Below are 27634 nucleotides of genomic sequence, written 5' to 3' on the forward strand. Positions count from 1 at the left end.
CTGGTTCTGCCAGTTGCTCACAAAAAGCCTAATCTTGCCTGACATCCCTGGCAGTCATCACACTGAAATATTTGTCTGCTTCTCACCTTTGGAAAACCTGTACTCCTCCTCACCAGTATTACAATCATGTGAGCTGTCATGCAAAGTCTCTGTCTCTCCTTCTTACTCTGTTTAGAATAACCTTGCCAGTTCTCAGTCTTACTGGTTCAGGTAACAATTATTTGTATTTATTGGTGAACAGCTATAGTCTTAAAAAGCCTGAAATGTATTTAGGTCTTCACCAATACAGTAGCTTACCATTACCCACACTGCAGTATTTCTAATTTAGGCCTTACAATTTAACAGTTGGACTCAGTGATCTTAGATGTCTTTCCCAACCTAAATGATTCTGTGATTCTACGAATCTTGAAGTGCACCTACAAGTAGAGTCACAAGGAGGAAACATCAAACTACTATTGATTCTTTAAGAAGATCTAGAAATTTAGGGGACTGATCCAATCTCCTTTTGGCAAATTCTAACATGAAGTTTTCTGTACAGTGATCACACTTCTCTGAGTTGGAGCTGATTTCAGATATTTCAGACATCTTAAAAATCATGCCTGCTTGTTCTTATTTTAGACTCTGCACAGTAGAATTTCTTTTGAGTCATCAGCAGTTAAGATGATTTGCATTCAGCAAGTGCCCTTGAAATGGCATTCAGTAAGCAGGGAGAGAGCAGCTTCCAGCTCCCTGTGGCACTGGTGTGCACACACAGCTGAGAACTCACCCAGCTGCTCCTGGGTGCGCAGCGTGTTGAAGCACGGCTCCGAGATAATCTGGCAAAAGAGCTCCAAGAACATATTCTCAGAGGTGCTCTGCATGTCTGTCTGGTAATAGATTTCAATGCCACAGTTGTTATGAACTTCATTTCTCTGTTGATATACAAACCAACCTCCTAAAAGACAAAGTTAAAAATGGAAGTTTATGCAAGTGTACATTCTTACTGTTAACAATTAAAAACATAATGGGCTAAGGTTTGTAGAATGGACTTATAATAAGTGGTTTAGGACTGTTAAAGCAGAATTTCCACTAAAAGCATACTTTTCATAAGACAAGAAAAGAATGCATCATTTTACCATCAAAATGTTACTGCTTGGAAATATTAGCAAGTAAATTGAAACTGGCTGCTTCTCTTCAAGCAAGTATTTTTGGAACTGCAGTGAAATTCTGCATTGGCTCTACTGTGTAAACAGTTTCTAAAGACAATCTGCCAGAAATTATTATGAACATTAAAAATAATTCAGCATTTAATACCAACAACTTCTTTTGTATATGGTAGTTCCCACAGATAATCAGCTAGGGGTAATTTATCTTATCTGTACAGCTACATATGTCACCACTCTCAGCAATACCTTGAACCTCCTTTTTATAAAAAACAATTTTTCACCATGGAAGTAAAAACATACAAGACCAAAAGACTTTGTGTAAGGAAAAAAAAAATTATTTGTGTAAGCGCTTTTTATTTTTGCAAGGAGTCATTACATGCAATTCTTAATGGTCAATTAACACTCAGAAATGCTCAAAGAATGGTGTTTACTCAAATGTATATACTCTGTGTAGCAGAGACTGGGACAGGGCCTTGTTCCCATAAATTATAACAAGTGACTTGGAACTGAAGTGCAGAATTGTATGATCATAGAAGGGCTGTGGGTTGGCGGCCACCAAAGATCATCCACGTCATCCCAAGGAGTAAAATTTACATACACAAATTAAAAATGAAATCAAAGTAATTGTCAAGTGTGCTAGAAAGGTCATGTATTAGTACATAAATTTATCAGTAAAGCCACACCCTAACTATATTTCTGAATTTTAAGTTTAGAATATTTGAAGCAAGTTTGACTTCAAAACACACTCCTAGCAACATAGTAATATGGATTTTAAAATGTGAGCAAGGAGAATCTCAATTTAATGTGCCTTAAATATCATAAATCAATCATTTAACTTACTGTCAGGAAGCTGCACTTCTCTGTACCTCACTAGCTGACTGGGAAGGAGTGGCTTTGTATGAGCATGCTCAATGAGAGTGTCCTCAACCATCTGCATAATTCCTAATGCAGCCTGGAAAAGAAAACATAAGAGGATTTTTAATGATCATTAGTTATTCTGTATTTAACAGCAGCATAAGACTTTCCAATTACTGATGGTACTGTGAGAGAAAAGAAAAAAATCAGAAATATAAAGCAGGGATACTGTAATTCAATACAAATACAGTAGAAGTTAAGTAGATGAGAGGAAGAGTGAATATGGAGGGCAAGAGTTTTTTTGTGTCTTCTTCATGTTTAAATTGTCTACACGTTTAACTACTCCCAATTCTCCCCAGTGCTTCTGAAATTAAAGATCAATGGGTTTTTTTCACTTTCCCTCCACTACTTGGTGTGCTCATCTTTCACAGTGAAAAGGAGATATCTCTCAAATTTATGTCTGAGAGCAAATGGCATTTCAGTAAATGAAAATTTTAAGAAAACAAATGCTTAAGGTAAAGGATGCATTTCATTGATGTGTTGGTGCTGTTAAGACTCACTGCACAAATACTTTCTTTTATTTGATGGATTACAGTAAGAATTAGAAAAATATCTACAAGGAGTGAAAAAAATCCAAAGTCATTACTTTCATTCAAGGATTTAACCTCAATAGCTCCATCTCTTAAGGGTTATGTGCTCTTGTAGCCTGCACACAGAAGTTACAGGAACCTGCTCAAGTAGTTTTGGCTGAAAGCTAAAATCTCCCATTCTGCACTGCCATAAACTCACAACACAAGTGATTTTATTAAAAACATGCAAAAGGTTTGAAAACTTAATAAACATACACCCTACCAACACCTCCAAAACCCCCATGCAGTATCAAAGACAAAAAGATAGAGGTCTAAAAAAAACAGTTTAAAAAGTTAGAGGAAAAGACTATTTATTCTTTCAGTCAAGTCATCATATTAAAATACTGACAATAAGACTGCTCAGACAGATGTTCTGAACAGGATTAGTTTACTTTTCATCCACTTACAGCAAATAAATAAAAGAAATTGTCAAAAAAGCCCAAGCATCAGAATGAATTTAAAAAAAACAGGAATTTCAAACAGCTATATAAATCTAATTTTTCAAGTCCAGATTCACTGAAAATTTTTTTCATGATTGAAAGGTGTCACATGACAATGTAAATTTTGATTTATTTTAGTTGGAAAAATTTCTTAGGTCCAGGTTAAAATTGCTGAGTTTTATCAGTGATTATCACATCATGGGTACTGAAGGACAGACAACTTTTTCTGCTTTCTATTGAGGGAGGTCTGCAGATAATTTCTAAACATTACACAGCTATGGGTACACCAGGACATCTTTCCCAGTTCTTTAGCAGTAGGACTTTCAAATAGCCACCCATTATGCCAAGTAAAGAATACACTTCTCTGACATAACTGCATCATCATGGAAATCTAAAAAATTCAGGGCACTCAGTTCTATTTCCAAAAGCAACTGACTTTTGTATACAAACATGTAAGGGATAAGGAAGGAAAAAGAGACTATTTTTAAATTTCTCTGCAAGAAGAACACTCCATAAAATTTTTTTACAAATACTTTAGAGACATTCTTGACAAAGAAAAGTTTGTCTCTCCAAGCTATTAGCTTCTTCCTATCTTATTTTTTCCCACTTTACAAATTAACTTTCTCCTCCATACACTCAGCAGTCACAAGCATTGTCTGTAACAGCCCTTGCTAGTAAACTATCCCAGAGCTGTTCTAACACAAAATATTGTAAACAAGCCTTATGAAAAAGGAACACAAAAACATACAAAATAGTATTAGAATTTGTATTGGTACATATATTAAAGCATTTCTTATGAATTCATATGCAAATACAAAGTGTTACTATTTTAAAGGAAGACAAAACAAATGTTTTCTGAGTTTCACTCCCCTGAGAGCTGACTTGGCTTTTTCGTGGTCCACCATTCCTGTTTAGCTATGTGCAAACTACTTAACTGGAAGGATACTGGATTCTTAAATCTCTGCTAGTTATTCTAAAGGTTTTCAGTAGAAAAAAGCAAGATTTGCAGCACATCACTCCTTCTGCAGCTTGATCACAGTAACATGCAACACAGACTTTCAAATAAAATAGACTTTCAAATCCTAAGTTGCTTTCATTAAATTTCCAAGAGCAATATAGAGGCAGCACTTAGCCTACTAAAGCTAAAGTGGAAAAAATTACACTCTCATACTCCTATAAAGATAAAAAAGTACAAAGTTAAATTATGAAATCACATTTGGCATAACTGCTTCAAGAGCTGCAAAGATTAAACCAGTGCCTCATTTTTATGCTGCTTTTAAATAAAAAATGTTTTATTAAGAAAGTATCAAACCAACCTGTTTTGTTATATTGCCATGGAGAAGAGCTTCAATGTGTAACCGTGACAACAGCTGTGCTATGAAGGCCTTGAGACGGGGAAGGGTGACATCTACAATACATATTTAGACAGTTAAATCACTCAAATGCATTTTTAAATTATGAAGGACCTAGGCCTAAATCATCATTAGATACAGTGCATTCTCAGAGGAGGAGAATTCTGTCATTAGGAAGAAGTAAAATCTCTCCTTAAAAATGCAGCACTGGAATGCTTCCAGGTCTAAATAGCAGCACTCATCATATAGTTTATTTCACTTAGAATTCACATGCTGTCTTGACCCAGATTCAGAAAAAAAGAAAAGTTAAAAAAAGCTGCCTTTCCAATCATGCTGAACAAACACTCATTCTCCAGAGAACACACTTGCAATCATTCGGGTGGTGCTCCAAGGAAAAGCCTCAGTTATTTACTAAACAAGCAGCATGTAGTTTAGAATGCTCAAGAAAGACTCTGCATTTACCATTCACACTAAAAAAAAGAACCTCAAATCAAATATGATGTTTTACTATTAACTTTGGAACAAAGAGTACACAAGAAAAATATTTTGGCAATATATCCTAGAGGACACATGCACAACACATACACACACATTCTATCCAGCTTGCCCTTGCAAAGCAGTTTTCACACATAGTGCAAAATACAGTTTAACCTATAGAATCAATGGAGTAAGAGGAATGATGGTTGGATGGGGTATTCATGGATATGTGTTCTAAATCAAACCCCTCAAACACAAAAGTCAGGTATTCTTCTTGAAAAGAACGTTGGTGTATTCCAAGAAGATATTACAAGACATTTTGCAAACTGTCCCAGGAACAGCCTTTTAATACAACACAGTAAAATACAGGTAGAGAAAAGTTCTTCAGTTCTACAAACAGAGAATTAGCACAGAATGGTGTGGGTTGAAAGGGACCTTAAAGATCATCTAGTTCTGACACCCCTGCCATGAGCAGGGACACTATCCACTAGGCTCATTGCTCAGAACCCCATTCCATCTGGACTTGAAAAATCACTTAAATCTCTTAATTAAAAATTTCTTCTTCCTTCAAATATACTGGGGCACCTACTTTGTGTTAAGAGCCACAATGTTTTATTATTTATATATTTATATATAGTTTTATTATTGTTGCCATCATCTATAGAAACTGCATATTTTTTCTTTATTAGCTACAGGTCTTTATTATCTACAGAACCATAAGCTAGGATTCCCCAACCATGGAAAAACAAAATAGTTTGCACACTGGGAAGTACAAGGCAGATACACTCCAGTGTGCCTGTAAGATGTCAACTAGAGACAAATGATTTCACCAATGCTGATTAAGTACTGGATTCACCATATCCAGGTTCATGTACCCCCAAAGTTAGTAAAGTTTTGCCTGAACTTGTATCTGCAAGTTTTGCCATTTGAGACCTTTTCCATGAACTGCTCTTACTTTCTTGAAACTGGAGGGCAAGAGCAGCACAGCCAGCATCAGCTCAGGCCTGGCACTGCAGGGGCTTCCCTTCAATAGTGAGCAGAGTTCAAAAGAGGTACCCTCAACAGTTAGGTAACATAAGGAAAAAAAATAATAAAGTGGCAGAACATTACCATCTAGAGCTTCTTTTAATTCATCTTTGGTCCAAGCAACTTCAGTCATCAGGAGTCGGAGATAATACATTGCATGCTGGTGAGGTTGTTCAGCCCTGAAGTTGTTAAGTGATCTCATGTACTAAACCAAAAAAATCAGGTGCAAGTTAGAAATTCAGAAATAGACTTCTAAACATATTAACACTGTACTCTCAACATCAAAAATATACAGTTCAGGTATTGAGAACATTTCCTTGCTTGTTAGAACTCTAAAAAATTGTGTTATATCACCTTAGGAATAATGCAGTCTTCTGAGCCTTTGGATTAAGCAGAACCATTAAGATGGCTGAAATGTGCGTGAAATCAAACTTGTCCATAAAATTAATGCCTAGAAATTAAATTACTGCAGTAAACAGGAGTTTAGATCAAATTTCCTGGGTAGTTGTTCTACCCAGGAAATTCACCTTCCATGATGACTGACCAGGGGTGGGGGAATACTGCTAATAGAAAATGTATTTTTCTCCCTGTCACCTACTTTGGCTGACTTGTTTAGACAAAATCTGGAGCACCTGGAAAATTCTCTGCATGTTTTGCATGGATAAAGGACGTATGAGAGAAGAACCAGGGAGCTTCTGCAAAAAAACTGCTTTCTAGTCCAGCTGTGCTTTTACAAAATAAGCAAAACCTTTTTCCTCTACCAGAGAAACTGGAAAGTGCAAACTAATAGTTTTGGCAAGCTGTAAGCATTTCCAGTGTAGGAAAAAAAGAACTCATTTCAGGGCACGAGTGACCATGCCTCAGGTTGCTGAGGATGTATCCTTCCTTCTGTCTGCTCCAAACAGAAGCCCAAAGTTGGGATCTCCCTCATCTGTCTGGCAGAGACATGGGGAGAAAACTGCAATCTCCCCAGCTGGTGTAACTGCTAGAAACCAGCATGTACTAAACCAGGGGGTTACCTTGCCTTGCACCAAAGGATCAAGGCCCAGGAGACAAGACAAATCCAGGGAAAAGAAATGTTGCTAACTTTTTCAACAGTTCCTTTCCCCTTTCATCTATTTCTCACTTCTTTTATGCCTAATTCCTACTGCAGCCTTTCCAAATTGCAAAAAGGATTTAAAGCTAAGACTTTCCCCTCCATCCCCCTACTTTGATTTCTACTCCTACCAAAGCAAGCTGTGCTTCCTTGATACATCATAAGAAAGACTGACTAAAAAAAGATTCCAGGACCAGTTATTTTTAACCAAAGAATGTTACAGCCACAAAAAAGGAAAAAACCATCTGAAGTCCCACTAACGCAGCATTTCACTCTCTATTTCCACAGACTGTCAGCCCTCAGATCTCCTATCAGGTCAATGCATTCAGTTTTCAATTACTCCAAAATGGGAATTTCTCATGCAGCTTACCGCTTCCTTGATAATTTCAAATCTCTTTTCATCGATCTCAAAAGTAGCCATCTTCTCAATGATCTTCTTGAGCAAGATGTGTTGCTTGTCGTTATAACCTTTTACAGAGAGCTATGGAAAAAGTGCATAAGTTGCTTTAAATGTGGAAAACAAAAGAATAAACCCATTACCAAGTCTTGTACAATGCCATGAGCAATGTGCTTTTCAATACTTACGCTAAATTCACCATTATGGAACATTTAATCATTCTTCAGTTAAATCCTTTTACCCATCAAAAGGTAACTAATGACAAATACATTATTGCATATTTGCACAGGAGTTCTAAATGCACAGAATTCATGGAATTTCATGTTGGTGTAAGTAAACTGTACTCAGAATACAGATATTTAATGATTATAGTCTTGGAGTACTGAAATGGTTTTAATCTAGGTTTCCTCACTTTAGCAGTGAGGTCTGAATTCACAACTTTCTAAAATTTACTTCTCCAATTTACTTTAATCCTTGATTCATATCTATGTTCTTGATCAAAGAATATTTAAGGGGAAGTAAGCAATACTACACAAAAGGGGGGCTATAAACAGCAGCACACCTTATAACCAGGATGCTGCTGAGCTAAAACATCAAGGTAGTCATCCTGGAATTGTGATGACACATTGATCTGATCATATATATTTTTGAAAGGATAAATGAAATAGGCTTACTCATTTAAAAAATAACATAAAACTTAAAAATGACTGTATGATTTCATCAAGCTATAGAAAATTTCTCTGGCAAAAAGGCATTAAAAGGTCTTTTTTTGCAGGGAAAAACTTCAAAATTTGGTATCTCAAACCAGGAATTTGATTTGATTTGTGCAGTTTAATTAGAAGTAAAACTAAACTTTAGAACATAAACCAACATATAGAATTCCTGCTTTTCAGTAGGAAGAATATATTGTTCTGTAGTTGCTGAAACATAGCTAACAATGGATCTGAAGACAAAGTTATCATAAATAAATTTATGACAAAGACTGGTATGCTAAATTAGCATAGGAACCCAAAGAGTTCAACAATCACCATGGGTGACTTCTCAGAGTAGCATCTGCCCTTGCTCAAAGCATCAATATACTCATTAATAAGTTACACTTATTAATTATAAAACTTCTTACAATATGGAAAATAATATTACAAGTTCTCAAATAATATTTAAAATAACTGTGACTTAAAATTAAGAAAGTTACAAACTTTTTTTTTTTAAGGAATTAACCCTGATCATACAAACATCAGCAAGCTTTGAAACTGAGGTTAACCTCATGTTTGCAGTAAGTCAGGTGAATGCAAGCAGGAAATGATATCTGTGTTTGATTTTAAAAAATGCAGCACTCTCTCATGTAGAAAAGGTAAAAACAATACAGAGTACATTCTTCTGCTAAAATGCTTTGGAAAGTAACACTTCTACAGGAAATTTCAAAACACATACTGGCATGTAAGGGTGGTTAACAAAAGCTTTTAACCAAACTTCAAGAGAGACTACTAAAATCTCCTATCATAAATCTCATAAGAGAAGCTGAATAAGAAGTAAGAATTTATCATAATATCAGTATTTATCAAGTATTGTTAATGCTTTATAGCAGATTTTAAAATGTGATAAAAACAAAAGAAAAAGGCATAAATATCCAGCATTGCATTCTAATGAACACATGCACAATCCATCTCCACAGCTCACTACAGCAGAATTAGATAATTATAACAAAATCTGTAAAGCTGAGGATTCATTCAACAGAAAAGTTAATATTTTTATACAGAAACCAGCAATACTGCTTTCCAGATTATCATGCAAGCAAGTAAAAATGTGAACCAGAATGCAACAATTGCACTACACACGTTCACAAGACACTGCAATCTTAAACAGGTCACTCAGTACTGATTAAAATACAGTCTTGCATTGCCTTCAATTCATGAGATATATGCAAGGAAAAAAATCATTAACCATCTCATTTAGAAATGCAGAAGTCCAATGTTTTCTCCAAGCTCAACAACTCCCAAGCTGTTTCATTTCCTCCTGTGTTTTCTTACTTACAAGTATTGCATTCATTCCTGATGCAATGCCATAGACCAAACCTGAGAGGCGTGCTGCATATGTATACTCTTTTAAATCATCCTTCAATAACCTGATAAACAGGTATGTCATGTTGCAATGGAGAGGATCAGCATAAATGTAGCGACTAACAAAAAGAAAAACAAAAGAAATGCTTTGATACCTCAGGCAGTGACAAGGTAATGGATGAAGAAACATGACTGAAGAGTATGTATATGCAGCCTCATGATCAGTAGTTCTTGAACAGGAAAGCAGAAGTATACTATTTATTTAATAGCACAAAAAGGGGGTCTTTTACCCCATCAGTCAGAAAATTTTTAGTAGATATCTGACCAACAAATATGTAAGCTTGGTTTAGGGTTGTGGTTTTTTTTTTATGGAGGAAGAAATCTTACAAACTAATTAATTTCACAAATGATATAGAAATAAAGAAGAAAATTTGCTTAATGTGAACTAAAAGACTGTTGAAGATTTTTAATGAAATTCAACTTAAAATTCAAATCAAAGAAAGGATGGCTAATAACCAAGATCAAAAGGACTAACAGCCTTTATTTTTTTTATTTAGAAGTCCTTCCATCAAATCAATATAAAAATGTTGATGAGTGGAAGTAGTTTTAAGGCTCTAAGCTTTTCCTTGACTTGAGTACTTACATACATCCCATAGATGGTATTTTGGAGATCATAGTTCAAGCCAGCTAGCTCTGCTGCATATGCATACTCGTTGAGGGAGTCTTTGAGTAGTTCAAGGTACAAATAGGCCATGTTACAATGCAAGGGATCCACGTAAGCAAATGGGCTGGAAGAAAATGTTGAAAGTAAAATATGCAGTTTAAAATTATTTCTCTGCTTCTTTTGGCCTTTTAAGTTTGATCTGAAGGAAACAGCATTTTCTGGGTTTTTATGCTGATGGATCCCATTCTGAAGGACTCCTATTTTGAAGCCAAATATGAACACATCTGAAAAGTGTTACTTAGCTTGCATATGGTTTGATGACTAAATTCACTCAAGATCCCAGAGATATTCTATTTATGCTCATAAATCAAGACAGGTTTTATTTACTTGGCTGCACAGTCAGAATTCACCAGGAGTAAAAGAAACTAAATACACCAACATAGCTTAACAGACCAAAATAAAAGTCCATGTACTGAACATTAATTAATTAATACTCATACACTATCCGTTTCTATTACAAAAATTAGGAGATCAACAATTTTTGGTATGACAATATGCAGTACATGCCAAGGTCAGCTTAAGAGATAAGTCTGTGTATCCATTTTCTTACTGTTGTAATTTTTTGTGTTATTTTTTCAATGGCAACAACTCTCCAAAACCTACTGTTGCATTAGGAGCACATGATCATACATAACACTTGTAAATTTCTCAAAAAGAGAAATGCAACTCAAAGACTCAAGTAATGCTTCAACCATGCTAATTGTTAAATACCTGTCTGCTTTAAAGACTTGAGAAGACAAGTTATTTGCACTACATGTATTGGTAAAATCTCTGAAGTGCATGTAAATTCATTCTCAATGTCACAGATATGATCACCAGTATCTGAAGCACTGGCTGTCAGGACATGGCTTACAATTCAAACCTGACTTTTTCCTGAAGCAGTCAGATATTCAGGCTATTACATATGTTTACATCTATACAGCAGGGTATGCCACTGTGTGTATCAACATCAATGCAGTAAAACAAGATCACAACACACCAACTGATTACTAAAACACATGGCAAAGATATTTTTAAGAAGGTTCCTCATAGCTTTTAACTTCTCCTTCCTTTTAGGTTAAGAAAAGGAAGCACAGGAAGATATTTTAACAAACTAAATTAATAATTTCAAATATATGTATTTGAGAAGCAGAGCCTGCTATAGTCTGAAATCTTAGCCCAGATTAAACAAACAGGTCAGTAAAAAAGACAAAAGAACTTGTCTTTGCATTTCTCCCTACAATGAGAATTTCCCAAAACTGAGCAATTTTAATATGCCAAATGATATAAATCCAATTACTATTGAATTTTTTAATTAAGACCAAATTCAAAGTGAGATGTAGGTCAATCCTATAAACCTTCCTCCAGACTCATTAAATTCTTTCCCGTTTTTCCCAGACTTAATCAGTTTGAGTGATTACTATGTCTGTATCGCTTTTAAATTCTGTATTCTCACTTAGCTGGCAAAGGCCTACTGGGAATTTTGAACAAAATCGAAACTACTAGATCATTAATCCTCAAGTGAAAAATAACAGAAAACAATTATTACAACACTGCTCTGGGAGTTGCTTCCTATTATTTGACAGTTTTGTAAACAAATGCTTATTTCTAGTTTACCTTTTTTTCACTAGACTCAAAGAAGTAGAACAACTCGATCACTAACGATTGAGTTGTTGAAAAAAACCCCATAAAGTCCAGTCCCTTCCCCTTTCAAACAGCTGTAAGTGACACAGCTGGAATCAACACTCAAGTGCTGAGTTTCAAAGCATTACCACATTACATGGTTGTTTCACTTCCTTTTAAAAAAAGATACTTTTTGATTTCTTAAGTTGCAATCCATACAAATGCAAAAGCTTATCATCCTCTTTTAGGCTGGGCAGTATGTCAGATGTTTTTCCTGCCATGTTTCTTTACCACAAGGATGCCTGGGATTTTTCAGTTTTGGAACAAGGTGATTTCAAGAAGTTCATGCACATACTGTCCCTGTGCGATTTGTATATTTAAGGGATAAACAAACCTCATCAACTTCCTCTTAATTTATCTACACACAATTGCTACTACAACATCTGGACCAGGATTCTTTCTATGCTTCATGTTGAGCAGGGCTGCAAGCAGAAGAAATCCTCCTAGATTTTGTTATCATACTGAAGCAGTCTATAGTGTGAACAAACTCTTGTAATCCACTACAAGGCAGCACAGGCTTCATATTTTGATCTAGAACTAAGGCTTAGACTTTTTATGAAAAACTATGTCGTAAACGTGGCTTTTCACCAGTTCACTTGGTCCCATGAGACATGAGTGATTCCATCAAGTCTCATAAATAAACACTCTGCATTTCACCATTTCCTTCAATGACCATCACCATGACCAAATAGAGACAGATTCTCCAAGAACCTTTTTTAAGTATCCAAACTAGACAAACCTGCTCACAACATCTTTTAGAGGTGATGTACCCAGTGTTGTCAAAATCTCCTCGCTCATGCACAATTACCATCTCATTTTTAAGGAAAAGGAAAAAACCCTTGCTCCCAACCCTAAGGAAAAAAGCCAGCTCTCACCTGGAACTGCTCCTAGGAGGAAGGAGGTAAATCATTCCATTACAATGGTCAGCAAAGCTCAAGTACTTTTGGCTTTTTATAAGGGCACACTGGCTGAAAGCACACATCTAACTGGGAAATACCATCTCCACAGGTCTAGATAAGATATCCCCACCTGCTGCCAGAGGGCTGGACTGGACCTTTAAAGGTCACTTCCAACACAAACAATTCTAAGATACTGTGTGTATTGCATACACTTATACCTTTGTGTGCTCTCCATAAACCCAATTATTATCTTTTATTCATTCACAGATTATTGATATTATAGTTCACCTGAATTGATTTAAAAAAACACCACAACTGTAAACTCAGTGTCCATCAGTAAAATCCTATTTTGGATTTTGGCCAAACATAGCACAAGGGAAAGCCACCAAGAATGAAAAAGAAGGCAAAGCACTGCAATTGCTGTTCTCTGAACAAGAGATGGGGAGTTCCCATTCTGATCCTCCATTTCCTGACACACTGAAGTTCTGACACACATTGAAACAGTTCTAACATCCGGCCTGTGGTTTCAAAAAGCAAAAAAGAGAAAATGCCCAAGCAACCTATTTTCCCCAACTAGGATCAAAACCAGTACCAAGACATGACACACACTGAAAAAACCTCTGCATGATATCCTGCAAGGAAAATTTCAAGTGCTCTCTCAAAACAAGAATTCAACAGTGCATCTATGGGAGCCCCCACATGGCCCTTCCATCTATATCACCAAGTAACTTAATTAGGCAAAAGGAGAGTCCCTGAATTTTTTCTGGCTTTCAGTAGTTCACAGAAACAGAATCAGCTGCACTTTAAAAACAGCACTTTAAAAACTTTTTTTAATTCAAAAGTTAGAAATTTATTACTTGAAAGGAACATAAAGAAGTTCCACTTCATGCTCACTCAAAAAAGACTATCTTCCTATGATGAAAGTCATGCAAGGCCAGAATTAACACTACATCCTTTTATCATATATCTTGAGGTCAAAATCAAACACTCACTGATAATATAGACAATGCTCTTCAAAACAAAAAAAAGTACAATCAGTTATGGGTGTCAGTTTAGTAAAATCCCAAAATTTTAAGCACCTTTTTAAACTGATTTGCAGTATGCAAATGAAAATAGAATTCGAGCCTAAAACTATTATCAGAATAGCACTTCATAAAGAAAATACATGTTAAAATAGCTGTGATTTAGTAATTAATTTAAAAATACACAATTATTTTTAAAGAGGGGTATTGCAATATGTAGTGGGTTCTCCTGGCAGGTATATTTTAGGTATAGCAAATAAAATATAAAAGAAAATGTGGTTTAGAAGTATTTTTAGGTAAAGTTTTCCTTTCAATATGGAAGGAGCACATCAAATTTCTTGCTACTCAATTACTGCATATCTTAGATGTGCTTTCCTGCACCTAAGCCTTATTTCATATTCAAAGTAAGGACAAAGACTCTGAAGTGCAAGAAAGCGTTTGCTGCACAAATGCAGATTCCCAATAAATAAGAAACTTTTGGAGATGACTTTATGTGATATACTTAACATTGCATACCTGAAAAATTCAAAGTTGAGACAAGCTTTTGGCAAAAAAAATTTGTCATCTTGCTTGAACCACAGTTTGCTCATGGCAGTGTCCTGTGTCAAGAAAAGAGGTTTGGTTAGTCATCTTTTAACTGCAGTATATGCCACAGCTTTAAAAAAAGTTTCTTCACCACTTCAAATCACCACTTAGAATTATCCCCTTAAATTCCTATTGCTTGAATTGCTATATTCACTATATATAGTCAATATAGATATATTCAATATATTGAATATATATTCACTACATTTTGAGATCACTAAATGACACTTCTCTCATATTTCCATGCAATCACAGGCATTTTCTGTACAGTTACAAAACAATAGCCTTCCCTACACCCTCAACTTACTCAACAGTGGTCAAAAATATGTAAGAGTGGCAGTCACCCTTCTGCCGAATAAACAGCTCTACTGCTATTTTTATCAACTGTTGACACACTTTCAAAAGGGCAGAGAGAGTTCAAGCTGTATCTAGCTTCACTTTCCTAGGAACACAAATTGTCACAGTCCAAAGTTCAGCAAAAATGAACTTTCTACTGTCTTTGTAGCAAAATATTTTTCTACTTTTTTGTTTTCTATACTTTGAAATATGAGATGAGCTATATTTCATAAAACAGAGGAATTAAATTCTAACTTCCCAGAAGGTCAGGCAGTAAACAGGACAAATACAGACAGTTTACCTTGACAAGGGCAGGGTACTGTGTTGCATCTTTTTCCAATGGCAAAATCTCAAAGTTTGTAGGAATGAACTCATTCTTCATTGGAAGCTTGAATTTCCCATTCAGGTCAGCATTTTGCCATTTCTAGATCAATAGAAGAAACAATGAAGCTACACCAATTTCTGCTTAATCAAAGCATATATGGGTTTATTTATTTTACACTAAAACAAAAGATTTAAAAATGTATTCCAGTACGTTCTGTGTAAATATTATTAAGAGAAAAGGGAAAGAGAGAAATAGCTGGGAAAAAAAAGTTGGAGTAGGCTACCAGCAGGATGAATTGCTCTTAGAAGGAGGATTATAGATAAATAATTTTGAAAAGTTTATAGTAGAGAGGAGGGTGGGTTTACATCTTATATTTTCTGCTACTGTGAACCATAAATGAAGATATTAAACTGAACACTAAACTAAGAATTCTAATGAAGAACACAGGCAAGGTCAACCTCAAGGAAGTGCTCCTATGCAATGTCTGCTCAGAGCACACTCAGAAGGTTCAATTCAGCCCTAAGGCAAATTTTACAGCCATCTCTTCTTGGAAGATCAGAACAACAAGTTTTGACAAGGATTTGCCCCCTTCTTTTTTTTTTTTTGAGTTTTGATTTTTACAGTCTCATTTAGCTGGCAAAACATACCTTCTATGCTGCAAAAATCAACTTCAGAAATAGTTACAAAGAACAGTTTTCAAGAATTCCTTTTTTAAGTACTGATCAGTTCATTAACATATAATAGAGAGTTTTAAGTTTTGAGATATGAATGCTTACATTTTTACTCAACCACTGCATATTAGGGATCTTCTTTCAGAAAAAAACTGTAACATGATCTGCACTTACCTTGGTTTATAACCATTAAAATATATCCCTCCTATGTAATAAATATTTGAAATCTAAAGACTAATGTAACATTCTTACTTCCTTTAACATTAAACAGACTCATTGTATGATTTTCATGCTATGGAAAGCAGTGGATTTAAGTTCCCCCTTCAACTATATGGAAAATTGGACAAAGAATTTACCACTGACTTTCATTTGCAGATATTAGAATGTTACAAATTTTAACATGCCTTAATAACTTCATCAGAAATTGCTTCTTGCTTGTACTGTGTTCCATACCACTCTTCTGTTCGATCCGTTTTTCCTTCAAAAGACTTGGAAACTATTGCAACTCTGAAAACAAAGAGACACTTTGGCATCAATGGGTCTGAGAGAACACAGACATTTTTTCCAAGCACGCCTCATCACCAGAACACCTTTATTTCTGCAAACAGTCCATAGACAATTACAGGGCAGGAGAGCAAGTACAAGTATACTGAACTACATGCTAAGGTTAACCATGAAATCAGGTTACCACAATCATTTAATGCCACTGTTTTTCTGAAGTGTTACAACCTGGGGTTACACAACAGAAGTGTGGCATGCAATTTCTATTTTTAAGACTTTTGTTTTTGCAGACAACAAAGCAGTTCTTGCAGTCTTCTAGAAAACTGATGAAGCAATTACATTTACTATACACCTGTATGAACATCCAAATATGTGAAAATACTGATTATAGAAATTTTATTCCATTCCTAGTGTCACAGGAATTGTAGATAACCTCACATTTGAAAGGGACTCATAAGGATGATCTCACATTCAACTCCCTGCTTCTTGCAGGACTACCTAAAACTAAACCATGTGACTAAGAACTCCAATCATCAAGGTGCTGCCTGAACTAAAGAATACACTAAAAAAGAAGAAATCCAGAATAAAGAAAATTACAAACTTATCAGTATTTTGCTAGTAGCCTGCATGATAGGTATCAAGAAAATTCCTTTAATTCTATTGAACAATGTACACAACAGACACAAAAGACTATTTAATGGAAGAGTAAATAGATGTTTCTAAGAAATTTGAAATTATCAAAAAAGGAAGCACAACTACCTGCTCTCCTGGACTGAATACCTGCCTGCCCTTGGGAAGCAGCACATTGATTCCTTGCTTTGCTCTTTTTTTTTGCTTTTGCTTTCCCTGTTGAACTGTCTGTATCTGAACCCTTGAGTTTTCCAGCTTTTACCCTTGAGATTCTCTCCCTGATCCCACTGGTAGGTGGGTGAGCAAGTGGCTGTGTGGGGCTTGGGGTTAAACCACAACAGAGGCACAAAGTTGCTAAGAGACTACAAAAACCATAAAGTCTCTTAGAATTTCAGAGCAACCCACCTACCAGATCTTTTTGCACAGTAAATAATAATAATAAGTCAGAGTTCTAAGTGAAAAAATTATCCTAATAAAATTCCAATAATCATATGGCTAGAGCAGCAAGACAGATGTTTAATGCTAGAATATACTCTTAGAATATGTCTGTTATTCAACATCTCCTCCTCCTACCCTTCTCCAACATACTGACCCTAAAGCAGTAGTGACAATCCAAGCACCCAAACATTTCCTACAGGAGCATATGAAAATTCAATAGCTAAAAATAATTGTCTACTCACTGTATAGAAAACAAAATTGTGGAAACCAACATTGTAATTCTCCAAGCAGTCCTGCTTCAACAGAACAGTGATTTATCACAAATGACTACTGGAATGATTATGACATTTTGAGTTGTCAGAAACATACCCACAACAATAGAAACAAATCAAAGGCATTTTGTCTGCCCAAGAATTACAACTTCAGACCAACAGGAAAGAAGACCAGGACACAAAAAGAGGGGAAGAGAAGCACAGCAGGTAGAAATGCTACGCCATGCAGGTATTTCTATATATTGTAATCCATCTCTAAAGTCACCAATTATGTAACATTACTTTTGCTTTTCCTGTCTCTGTTGTGCACTATGAACATCCATATGTTTTAGGACAGTGTGGAAATGCAGTGGGAAATCAAGACAGGCAATCAGGTAATCTTCAATAGGGCCTGTTTAAGAATATTTAGGCTTGAGCCATTCATAAATGTTATTTACTTCTCTATATACATTCCTGTACATGCAATCTGCTGTAGTACCCAATTTCAGAAACAACCACAATGATGCATATTTACTAAATACTATCCTGTTTTTCACCCTCCTGAAATCTAAATGGAAGCTACAGGTGACAGATCCACAGGACAGTGTTACTTGGGAAGAGGATGTGTGCTTTAAAATGAATGCACTTCCACAAAAGATTATCAACTATTATACTCTAGATTTATGTACTGAAACTCAAGGTTCTAAAGGTGGAAAAGTCATAGTCTTAGAATACTTAGTCAGTATTTGTGACATTAGTAACAAATGTGTAAAAGCACATCTATACTTATAAAGGACTGATTTTTTTTTACCTAATTTAAACTTTGTCTTCCAAATTGTGATGCTATCAAACAATGGAAGAAATTACTTTTCTCTCATTCAAATACATGACAAAACATGACTGAGACAAAAATAACAAAAGCCTACATTTGTCCATAATCCAACCATCAGTAAAACTGATGTGAGGTAACACAAGCTCCTCAAAGGCCTCACATATAAATCCCCTCAGAAACCAGAGTAAGGGGAAACTACACACAGAGCTGCTGCTGGGCTGCAGCACAGCACTCTGATCACTGCAGAAGAACAAGTTATTTCTCAGTGTTCAGTAAAACTAAGTTGCTACCAAGGATTTGGGAAATAAGTGGGGGGAAATAAGTGAACAAATAGTCATTTTCAAAATGGATGCTCAGATCCAATGCAATTAAAAACAAACAGATATTTCTAGCATGTTTACCTTCAGGGTGAGCATCACCAAGTGCACTGAGATAACTGTGCTGAGAGTCTGTGAAATTCCAGTAGTAAGAAATTTCTCTATCAACACTTGTGGCTTTCATTTTATTTTTCTTCCCTCTAGGACAGTACTAGTGCTGCACTTCTGCTATCAATAGAGGAAAAAAAACCCACTTACTATCCAGGGGAAAATGTTCTTTAGCTGCTTAATCTGGTGAGTCACTATCCTCTTAAATTTTAATAAGAGCATTTATTCTGCAGATGTTGAAGGGAAAAAATGCCTTGGAAATGATAGGAAAATTACATTTTTCAGCTAAGATTGCTACACATGCCAAGTCTATTCCCTTATCTTCACAGATGGTTGGTAAAACCCAATACAGTGTGAACAAGTAAAAATAATACTTACATTTTAAAGTTTCTCTCTTAGGAAAATTAAGGCACTAAATGCAACAAGTAGTGTGGAAGTGGGAGGAGAATATGAACACTTTCTATTATGGGTCAGTCAAATGGAAGCACATGCATACTTATATGCATACCATCTGTATGATTTTTTTCATACTTTTTAAACTCAAAGTTTGTTAAGAAAATAACAGTTGAAAAACCATACTTTGGAAAAGACACTGAATGCAGTTACTACAATATAGCTATGCCAAGAGGTCCTTAGTATAGGTGAATGGAAAAGAAATTATAAATAAAACCACAATACAAAGAAAAAATTCAAATCAGTGCCAAGTAAAGCACCTCAAGACAGAATATATGCAAGACATAAAAAGAAAAAAAAAAAATCAATAAAACCAGGGAAACAATGCCAAACAACAGGCAAAGTTAGGATGTGGCACATAATACTTCTTTCATAAAAAGGGAGAACAGAAAGGTAAACATGAGCATACACATCAGTAAATGGGGGATAACCAAACAATATAGATATTGAAAGCAGATGTGCACAAGTTCTTTTACAAGCATATAAAATTGCTCAAAAAAGACAAAAGGGAGCAGGCTACTGAATTGGTAATTCATTCTATTCATATAGATACAGATGTAATTTTTAAAAAAGTGTATCAAAAGGGACCCTTTTATTAACATCTGTAATCTCAACTCATTCTTTTAGAAGAGCCCACTAAAAACAAAATCCACAGTGGCTTTTTTGAATCTTCATAAGGTACCACAAAATCACTTTTAGCAATACTTAAGTAAATTTCCCCTTCCCAAGATAATGTATCTTGCCAGCAATTTAAAACAAAAGATACTATAAAATTATATTCCCTGTTATATTTTACTATACTTTGAAGGTCTTAGTTAAGTAAAATATTTTTAAAAATTGCAGTTCATTTCAATCTACTTCTAATTTCACGGGATAAGTGCTTAAAATATATCTAAAAGGAAAAAACTACTACATACAAGTTAGTATTTGCTTTCAGTCAAATCAAACTATGAAAGTCTGATAAGACAATATATAATTTCTTTAACAGTTAACTGAAGAAGCCATAAAACCAGGTCTATTCCAGTTCTGAAAGCCATTTTTTTTCTCTCAATATTTAGCACCTTTTTAATACAAAAGTTTAAAATGACACACTTCTTCATCTATTAAATGACATCTATTTCTTAAGTCAGGAAAGAATGTCAAAAGGCTGGTACAGCCAGCAACAAGAGTAGCACAGAAAAGTGGTGAGTGGTCTGTAGCATGCAAAGCATCTGACAAGCTGAAGAATCTATGAATGTATGCACCTGTACTAATTTCCTCCAGCAATTTTTCAGTGTTTAAGTAAGAAGATGCTTTGGAAGTTCTCTGGGCAGTAAAAAAAATCCAATTTACATTATGAATCAGATAATACTGACTATTTTCTTGCAACGTTAAGACCTATGCTTCAAAGCTATGTAAAGCTATAATAATCATCAGATCTCATTAACACCTGCAGCTTCTTTACTAAATCAGCATCAGCTCAGGTTTACCTATTGCTTGTAAGCAATTCTAAAATCAGTTAAAAGTTCACATTCATGTGGAATTTGGTTAAGCTTTCTACAGAGATCAAGTAATTACACGTTCTCTATGTTAATTACTAAAAACAGTGCTCGTATGTTAGAGGTATCAAATTTTCAAGAACTTGGGTGGTAGAGTAAGATGAAAATACATTCCAAATAGAGAAGTATTAAATACTTTGGGAAACAGAACTAGAGACTTTAATTAAGGTATTGTTTGTTCAAAAGATGATCTTTCGACACCATCAAGCTCCAGCTGAAGCATCCCACGCACATTACACAGATGCACACCCACACACAGAGATATGGGCCCTTCTTTAAAGGGCATTAATTACTATGGCAACTACTGCTGCTGATATAGGCAACTCCATTTATTCCATCATTACTTGCATATCTCCAGAAACACCACAACCCATCACATTTGCAAATATAGTTCATAATTCAAGTTTATTTGACATTATCTGATAATTATTTGAAACACATCAACCTTTGAAAATAAATTAACATATATCTAAGACCTTCTCATACAAAGAAACATAGTGAATGTTTTTCAATCACATTTACTTTGGAGCTGCAAGAGACACCTAAGACTTTGTGTTTCCATTAGTTCATCTGCTTTCTTATGATGTTTGTGTTAAAATTCAGTTTAACTCACCGAACGTTTTCTGGTCTCAGTTTATCCAGTACCATCTCTATTAAATCAGGCCTGAATTCTTCAAGCAAATATTCAGCAGCCAATACTTCTTCTATAGGATAATACTAAAAAACAAAGCCGAGGAATACGTAGGTGAATGAAACAAAAGTAAGCATGAAAAAGCTATGGTTCAGTAGAGGAAACAAAAGCAAACACTCCTGGTCACTAAAGCTATATTACTTTGGTAATTTCAAATTAGGGATGTGTAGGATGTTTTAAAATCTCCCTCAAAACTAAACAAGAGGGAGTAGCATTCTAACTATGTAATCGTATTTCTCACGTACTAGGCAATTCTACATAATTCATATTTACCATTCTTCTCTCTTAGAATATTTAATGTCTCAATATAAAAGTCACCCACCTTTAAATGGTATTTTGATTAAAGTAAAAATAACATGGTAAATGCTGACCCCTGCAGGATATTTCTGAAGGTAAAAGAAGACCAAGTACTCACAAGAGTACATTTAGGGAAAACAAAACATAAACAAGCAAAATAAAACAAAGAAACACAAAACCTAGGCTTTTTTAGGACTCTTGAACAGTTCAATTCTTATTTACAATAATTTAAAGAAAATTATATTTTAATATCTAAAAGTATAATAAATGTTTAAACACTTAATTCTAACATTTTTATTTAGGGTCAATCTGAAAATCTCTTAAGGTACATGGCAACTTCAGAAGAAAAAAAAAAGCTAAAACTCATCTAAAAATGATTAATGTAGTTGACAGGAAAACTTTCTTGATAAACACCTGTTTACCAAGGGCAAATTACCATAGGTGACATAAGTGCTCAGTACTTGCACTTTGCCATACCAATGTACTTTTCTCAACCAGAAATATTCCAAAATGGCTTTCTGAATTATATACATCATACAAGAAATTACAGTGGAATGACTTCCAGAACAGAAAGTAAGTCACAAAAAGGATTGTGGAAAAGAGGAAGGGTGGTAGGGGGTGGAGATCAAGGACAACGAACCAAACCTGTGTTATTAAAAATTCAAGTGGGAATGCTAAAGATTCAGAATTTGATGGTCATTTAACTACTAAAGCAGAACAAAAATTACCATTCACACTGCCAAGCAAAAGAAAGACAGTTAAAAAAAAGTCCTCATTCAATACCCTGCTGTTTGGAACACTGCTGGCAACTTCCTGGCCTGATTTTTGGAGACAGCAATTGTAATCAGAAATAATCCAACAATTACTGAAAGGCTGTTTCAGAAGTCGGAAGTCCATTTGTTAGAGATTTTAGGCATTGGACAGAACAAAAGCAAGAGACAGCATGCCACACTGGAGCTCTTTTAAATATCCATTTACATGTTTTCAGCCAAGTCTAATGCTTTTCAGCATACAGATAGAAAAGTTGAAAATTAAACACCATTATTTTAGACCAGTAATTCCTGCAAAAGAATTTAAACCGGTAATTCCTGCAAAGAAACCAAAAATTTCTCTGAACAGATGGAGACAGACATTAGGTATAAAATGACAAATGGCTGCAATGTATAAAAGTTGTGTCATTTCACTAGAACAAAAAAAAACTCAGGGAATTTTGCAAGAAGCATGAAAGACCAAGTAAAAGCTACATGATTCTTTCAGTACCAATATGCAACCACATCTGTGAAGTCAAGCATTTGTAATTTGCAATCTTAATACAAACATTTCTGCTCACTGCAGTATTTCAACACTATGAACTCAGGAACACAGTGTTTATGAAAAAATATTCTTTGCCTAATATTTCTCTAGAGAACACTTAGCTACCAAATGCAATGGCAAGGTACATCTGTCTTTAGAAACACTGAAACAGATCAAATAGCACCTCCAGTTACTGTATAATCAGTTCTACCAAATACAGAAGTATAAAATGGTAGAATGAACAGAATGTGACTTTTCGACTGCCAAAATTAAGACCTATGCAGTATACAAGAAGTGCAAAGGACCTCACAGATGCCTGTATTTATTAAGTGGATAATCAAATACACTGTTAAATTATTATTAGAAAAAACAACAACCAACCAAAAACAATCCTCTCCACTTACGTGCAACATTCCTCCAAGCTTTGATGTGTAACCTCGTGGTCGTTCCTTATCTTTAAATCTGAATGCCACAGCATTTAGATCCTAGAAAACAATGTATGAATGATTAAAGATCCTAAATTAAAGCCTATTTTAAGAATAATTACTGGCTACATAATTCCTTTTTATACTGAAAGAAAAGGAAGTACTTTTGCTGTATCCATGTTATAGCAGACAAGTACCTAACCTAAGTTTTCAGGATTATTCAAGTTGTATCAAACTCCCAAGCAATTTGTGATAGCCTCATAATGTGAAGCATTACACAAGTCTTGTAAGTCCTTTTCAAGCTGCCTAAGAGATCTGCCTCATCTCTCATAGATTTAAATTTCCTGATAATTTGAAAACACACCAACTCTGATCCCACCAGTACACAGTGTTCCAGTGCAATGTTTGTCATATATTAATGAACTGAAGCCTCTCTCTCCCTCTTCCTTTTCTCTTCCTTTTGTTCAGTCAGCCAAGAGTAAGTTTAGAGACAGAAAAAGTGTGTTTCTTTTTGCTGTCTCAGCCAGAGAAATAGAACACATCGCTCCTAGGATATAATGGCAAGGGTGAATTAAAGAGAGCTAAGACTTTAAAGCCAGTGAAAAGTACAGTCCATCCTTCCATGAAACCATGCAGAGAGACTGATTAACTCAACAATTCAGCTGAAAGTAAACTCAAAGATTCTTTTCATACTAGTTTGCAAGCTCTCTGACTCACCCCACAGTCCCACAGGCTCAGGAGTTCTGGGACAGTGAGAAGAGGAGCAAGGGAAAGGCACAGGGATGAGCCAGAAGGATGGAACTGCCTTTTCCAAACCCTGGATTTGCTTACTCTGTCAGTGAAACCAATCCACTGGGACTTTCAGCAGAGGATAACAAGACCTGAGAGTACTTTCACAGGTATATAGTGTCCAAGTGTATGAAACAAAGCTAACCCAGCTGCAGAATTTCTATTTCAGGGAGACTCAATAGTTTGGATCAAAGCTGAGATGGAAAAGGAATCTTTACCCAAGCACATGTACTGAACCAATGACACTACATATATATATATATATATAAAAATAAAACTGGGTTTGTTCACACTGACACTGAGAAGAGCAGTGCTATCTAATAAGACACCACATTTTCTGTGCACACAGAACTATCCAGACTTATAAGGAGCATGAACAGTTCAACAAAGACTGACATGTACTGCCAAAGTACTTCATGAAAAGCCTTTAGCTGACTTTTCAAAAAGATGAGGGGAACAAACAGCAGAGTCAATGCCCTATTGCCTTTACAATCTCAAAGGGGTAGAATAGCAGCCATTTAAATTTCCAGTTCAATGTTACTCCTCAAAGTAAATGTTTCCCCCCTTCTCCAGTGAAGACTAAGCAAAGTTATGTAAAACCCTTGTGGACAGAGCAAGATTCTTCTTCCTCCACCTCCACTGTGCCATCCTAATCCCAGCTCTATAAAAGCATTCCACACCAACACTAAGACAATGTATTCTGAGTGTACTTGTCATTTGTGTCATGTTGCATCTTAAAAACTAACAAACTTAATTACCATGTGATTATTAAATGCTAGTTACAAAGTCAAATAATCTAATAATAAATAAAGTTTGTAAAAAGACAACCATCACATATGGTACAGCCCCAATTGCTTACCTTGCACTCTTGGAAAACCCATTCTTGAGGTCCTTCTGTGCGTAGTTTTTGAATATATTGAAACATGTGCAAAATAATATCTTCAACATGCACTGAAAAGAAAAAAATACTTAATAATTCATTCAGTTCTGCACAAAGAAATTTAATGAACACAAATATGGTTTTATTTTTAATTACGCTTTGAAACATCAAGATCATCTGCAATCCCACCAAAAAAGTTAAACTTGCTTTTTTCAGATATAAATTTAAGGTAAGTGTTTATGCGCCTAGATAATTCCAAGAAGTGCACTGAACATGTCTTATTATGTGAAAAAATTTATTTACAATATAATTTAATTTGGGTCTAAATAGTATGAATAAGTAGCACACAAAGGTACTAACAGCTCTTCTTCTCTAAAGAAGTTTATTTGAAGTATTTAATTAACTAATTTAATATAACCTTAAGTTGATTTCTTATGCTAGGTGAAATGTGTTAGCATACTTAGAGGAACTAAACACAGAATACTAACAGGTTAATTAAAACAAACTGGCTTTCAAGCTATAATACCAATTAGTCTCTTCAGATACAAACACAAAACCATCACATCAGCAATAACATGGAATACAGACAAAGTGCTTCACTTACAAAGTCCTTCTTCTGTCAAGTCCACATTAATGATGAAAAACATGAAACCTCTAGCACCTTCCTTCTGGCCTCCAACAAGAGTATTTACCCACCCTATGTCATTAAAAAGAAACTATATTACATAAATCTATAACAATTTATGCAACTTTTTGCATGCTTCAGGAACATTAAACCCCATTTTGATTCATTTACACATTTTCCTTTACTTCATTAATGCCTACAGCAACAGTGCAAGTTAAACATAACCCAAGTCAGCTCCATCTGATTTTGTACTCAGAGTGATATGACAAACTCAAGTTCATTTGATTATTGGATTACTGGATTCTGTGTGGAACAAAATGATATAAAGTAAATAGCAAAAAATACACCATTATAATGTTCCAGACATTAAGGGACCTGACCGTAACCTCAAAGTTAGTGACAGAATAGAGACAAGATCATTATGCCAAAGTTTAAATAACTCTCTCTAAACAAGGCACATAAAGGGGAGTAAAAGAAATAATAGCCTCACAGCCTGAGTGACTGTTACCTATTCATTCCTCCCTGCTGCAGAAATAAAAATAAAGCACAAAATGACTTAAGAGTTCAAATTATTCAAATAGATAAAGGCTTTAACACAGAGAGATCTATTTTAAGTGAGACACAGTAAAGTTTAAAAAACCGTATGATCAAACATTTTTCAATTCTCCACCCTTGAAGGACTTACCTTTGGCTTTAAGCTCTGACAAAAGACTCCCTGGGCCCTCATGCCCAATCAGATGGCCAAGGTAATGGCCAGGGTTTGATTTATAGTATTTCTGAAGGTCTGGTATGGGAAATGTGACATAAAGATTTCTAATGTCCTTAATGGGTACCACTTTATAAAGTTGCTGAGGAGAGAAACAAGCAAGGAGATCCATAAACAAAGGGAAACTCATTTACTGTATTCATCTCAGGAGCATGTATCATGTTCCATTCACACACACACATATTACAAACACATCTCCTAAATCTCAAAAGTATCTACAACTTAGGGCAATACTTCAGACATTCATTATAAAAACAAAGAAAATTAATTATCTCACAGTTTGCTTACAACTGCAACCAAATGTGCAACCTTTACTATAACCTATACAAAACTATACTCAGCATGGAAAAGTGGGTGAAAAATCAATAGAAAAATATGGAATTCAACAGGGACATTGATAAAAGAGTAGTGAAGTGCACAATGTATTACTGAAACATAAAAAATAACATTTAAAATGTACACTCTGGGTGGAAGACGTATCTCTGTACGTACCCGGAGATGCTCTTCTTGGAAAGGATGCTCAGGAAACTCTGGTATAGGGACATTTTTATTCTCTACTTCTGAAAATAACTTGACCACTAAGCAAGTCAGCTCATCCAAGGATTCTAGAATAAAGAAACATTAGGAAAAACACAGTAATTATATAAGGATTCCAACTAACTTTTTTTTTTTTTTAATATTGTTTGGGAGAGTCATGAATTATACAGAAAAGTACTTTTAATGTTATGATTATGTTAGTTATGATTTTTCATTTCAGAAAGAAACCAATTATTCATATTTAAATTTTAAACTGTAACATGCTAGAAGCACCATGCTTATTAAAGGAAGGCTTCAATCATGAATAAATTAAATCCTGTAACTGAAAATATATCTCTACACTTTACAGATTAAACTAAGCTAGAACTGAAAGATACATCAGATGTTGAACACCTACGAAAATAAACATTCTACAAAAGTTTAAGGGGCATAAAATTACACCTGCAAATTTTCTAGAGTGAAAGTAGTTTTGCCAAAACTTGAATTTTCTTTAGCCTCAGCTCATGTCCAGCACTTCAAGTACACTTTGAACCAGGTCTGTCCTTGGCACAAAACACACACACCT

At 35.1% G+C, this 27634-nt stretch overlaps 1 protein-coding gene across 2 annotated transcripts in view; it reads right to left on the minus strand.

Moving 5' to 3' along the window:
- The window catches only part of IDE (insulin degrading enzyme), a 52219-nt gene that overhangs the window by 10376 nt on the left and 14209 nt on the right, over positions 1 to 27634 (minus strand). For both annotated transcript variants that reach the window (XM_064716262.1, XM_064716261.1), the window contains exons 6-20: positions 27025 to 27137; positions 26452 to 26614; positions 25746 to 25838; positions 25121 to 25212; positions 23452 to 23532; positions 21380 to 21483; positions 16103 to 16205; positions 15004 to 15126; positions 14298 to 14380; positions 10118 to 10262; positions 7391 to 7501; positions 6009 to 6129; positions 4386 to 4477; positions 1986 to 2097; positions 767 to 934 (exon numbers count right to left, since the gene is read on the minus strand). In XM_064716262.1, coding sequence (XP_064572332.1) covers positions 767 to 934; positions 1986 to 2097; positions 4386 to 4477; positions 6009 to 6129; positions 7391 to 7501; positions 10118 to 10262; positions 14298 to 14380; positions 15004 to 15126; positions 16103 to 16205; positions 21380 to 21483; positions 23452 to 23532; positions 25121 to 25212; positions 25746 to 25838; positions 26452 to 26614; positions 27025 to 27137 — 1704 coding nt within the window. The remainder of the gene's footprint in view (positions 1 to 766; positions 935 to 1985; positions 2098 to 4385; positions 4478 to 6008; positions 6130 to 7390; positions 7502 to 10117; positions 10263 to 14297; positions 14381 to 15003; positions 15127 to 16102; positions 16206 to 21379; positions 21484 to 23451; positions 23533 to 25120; positions 25213 to 25745; positions 25839 to 26451; positions 26615 to 27024; positions 27138 to 27634) is intronic.

The sequence above is a fragment of the Zonotrichia leucophrys genome, chromosome 6, assembly GCF_028769735.1.
Source record: "Zonotrichia leucophrys gambelii isolate GWCS_2022_RI chromosome 6, RI_Zleu_2.0, whole genome shotgun sequence".
NCBI classification, from domain to species: Eukaryota; Metazoa; Chordata; class Aves; order Passeriformes; family Passerellidae; genus Zonotrichia; species Zonotrichia leucophrys.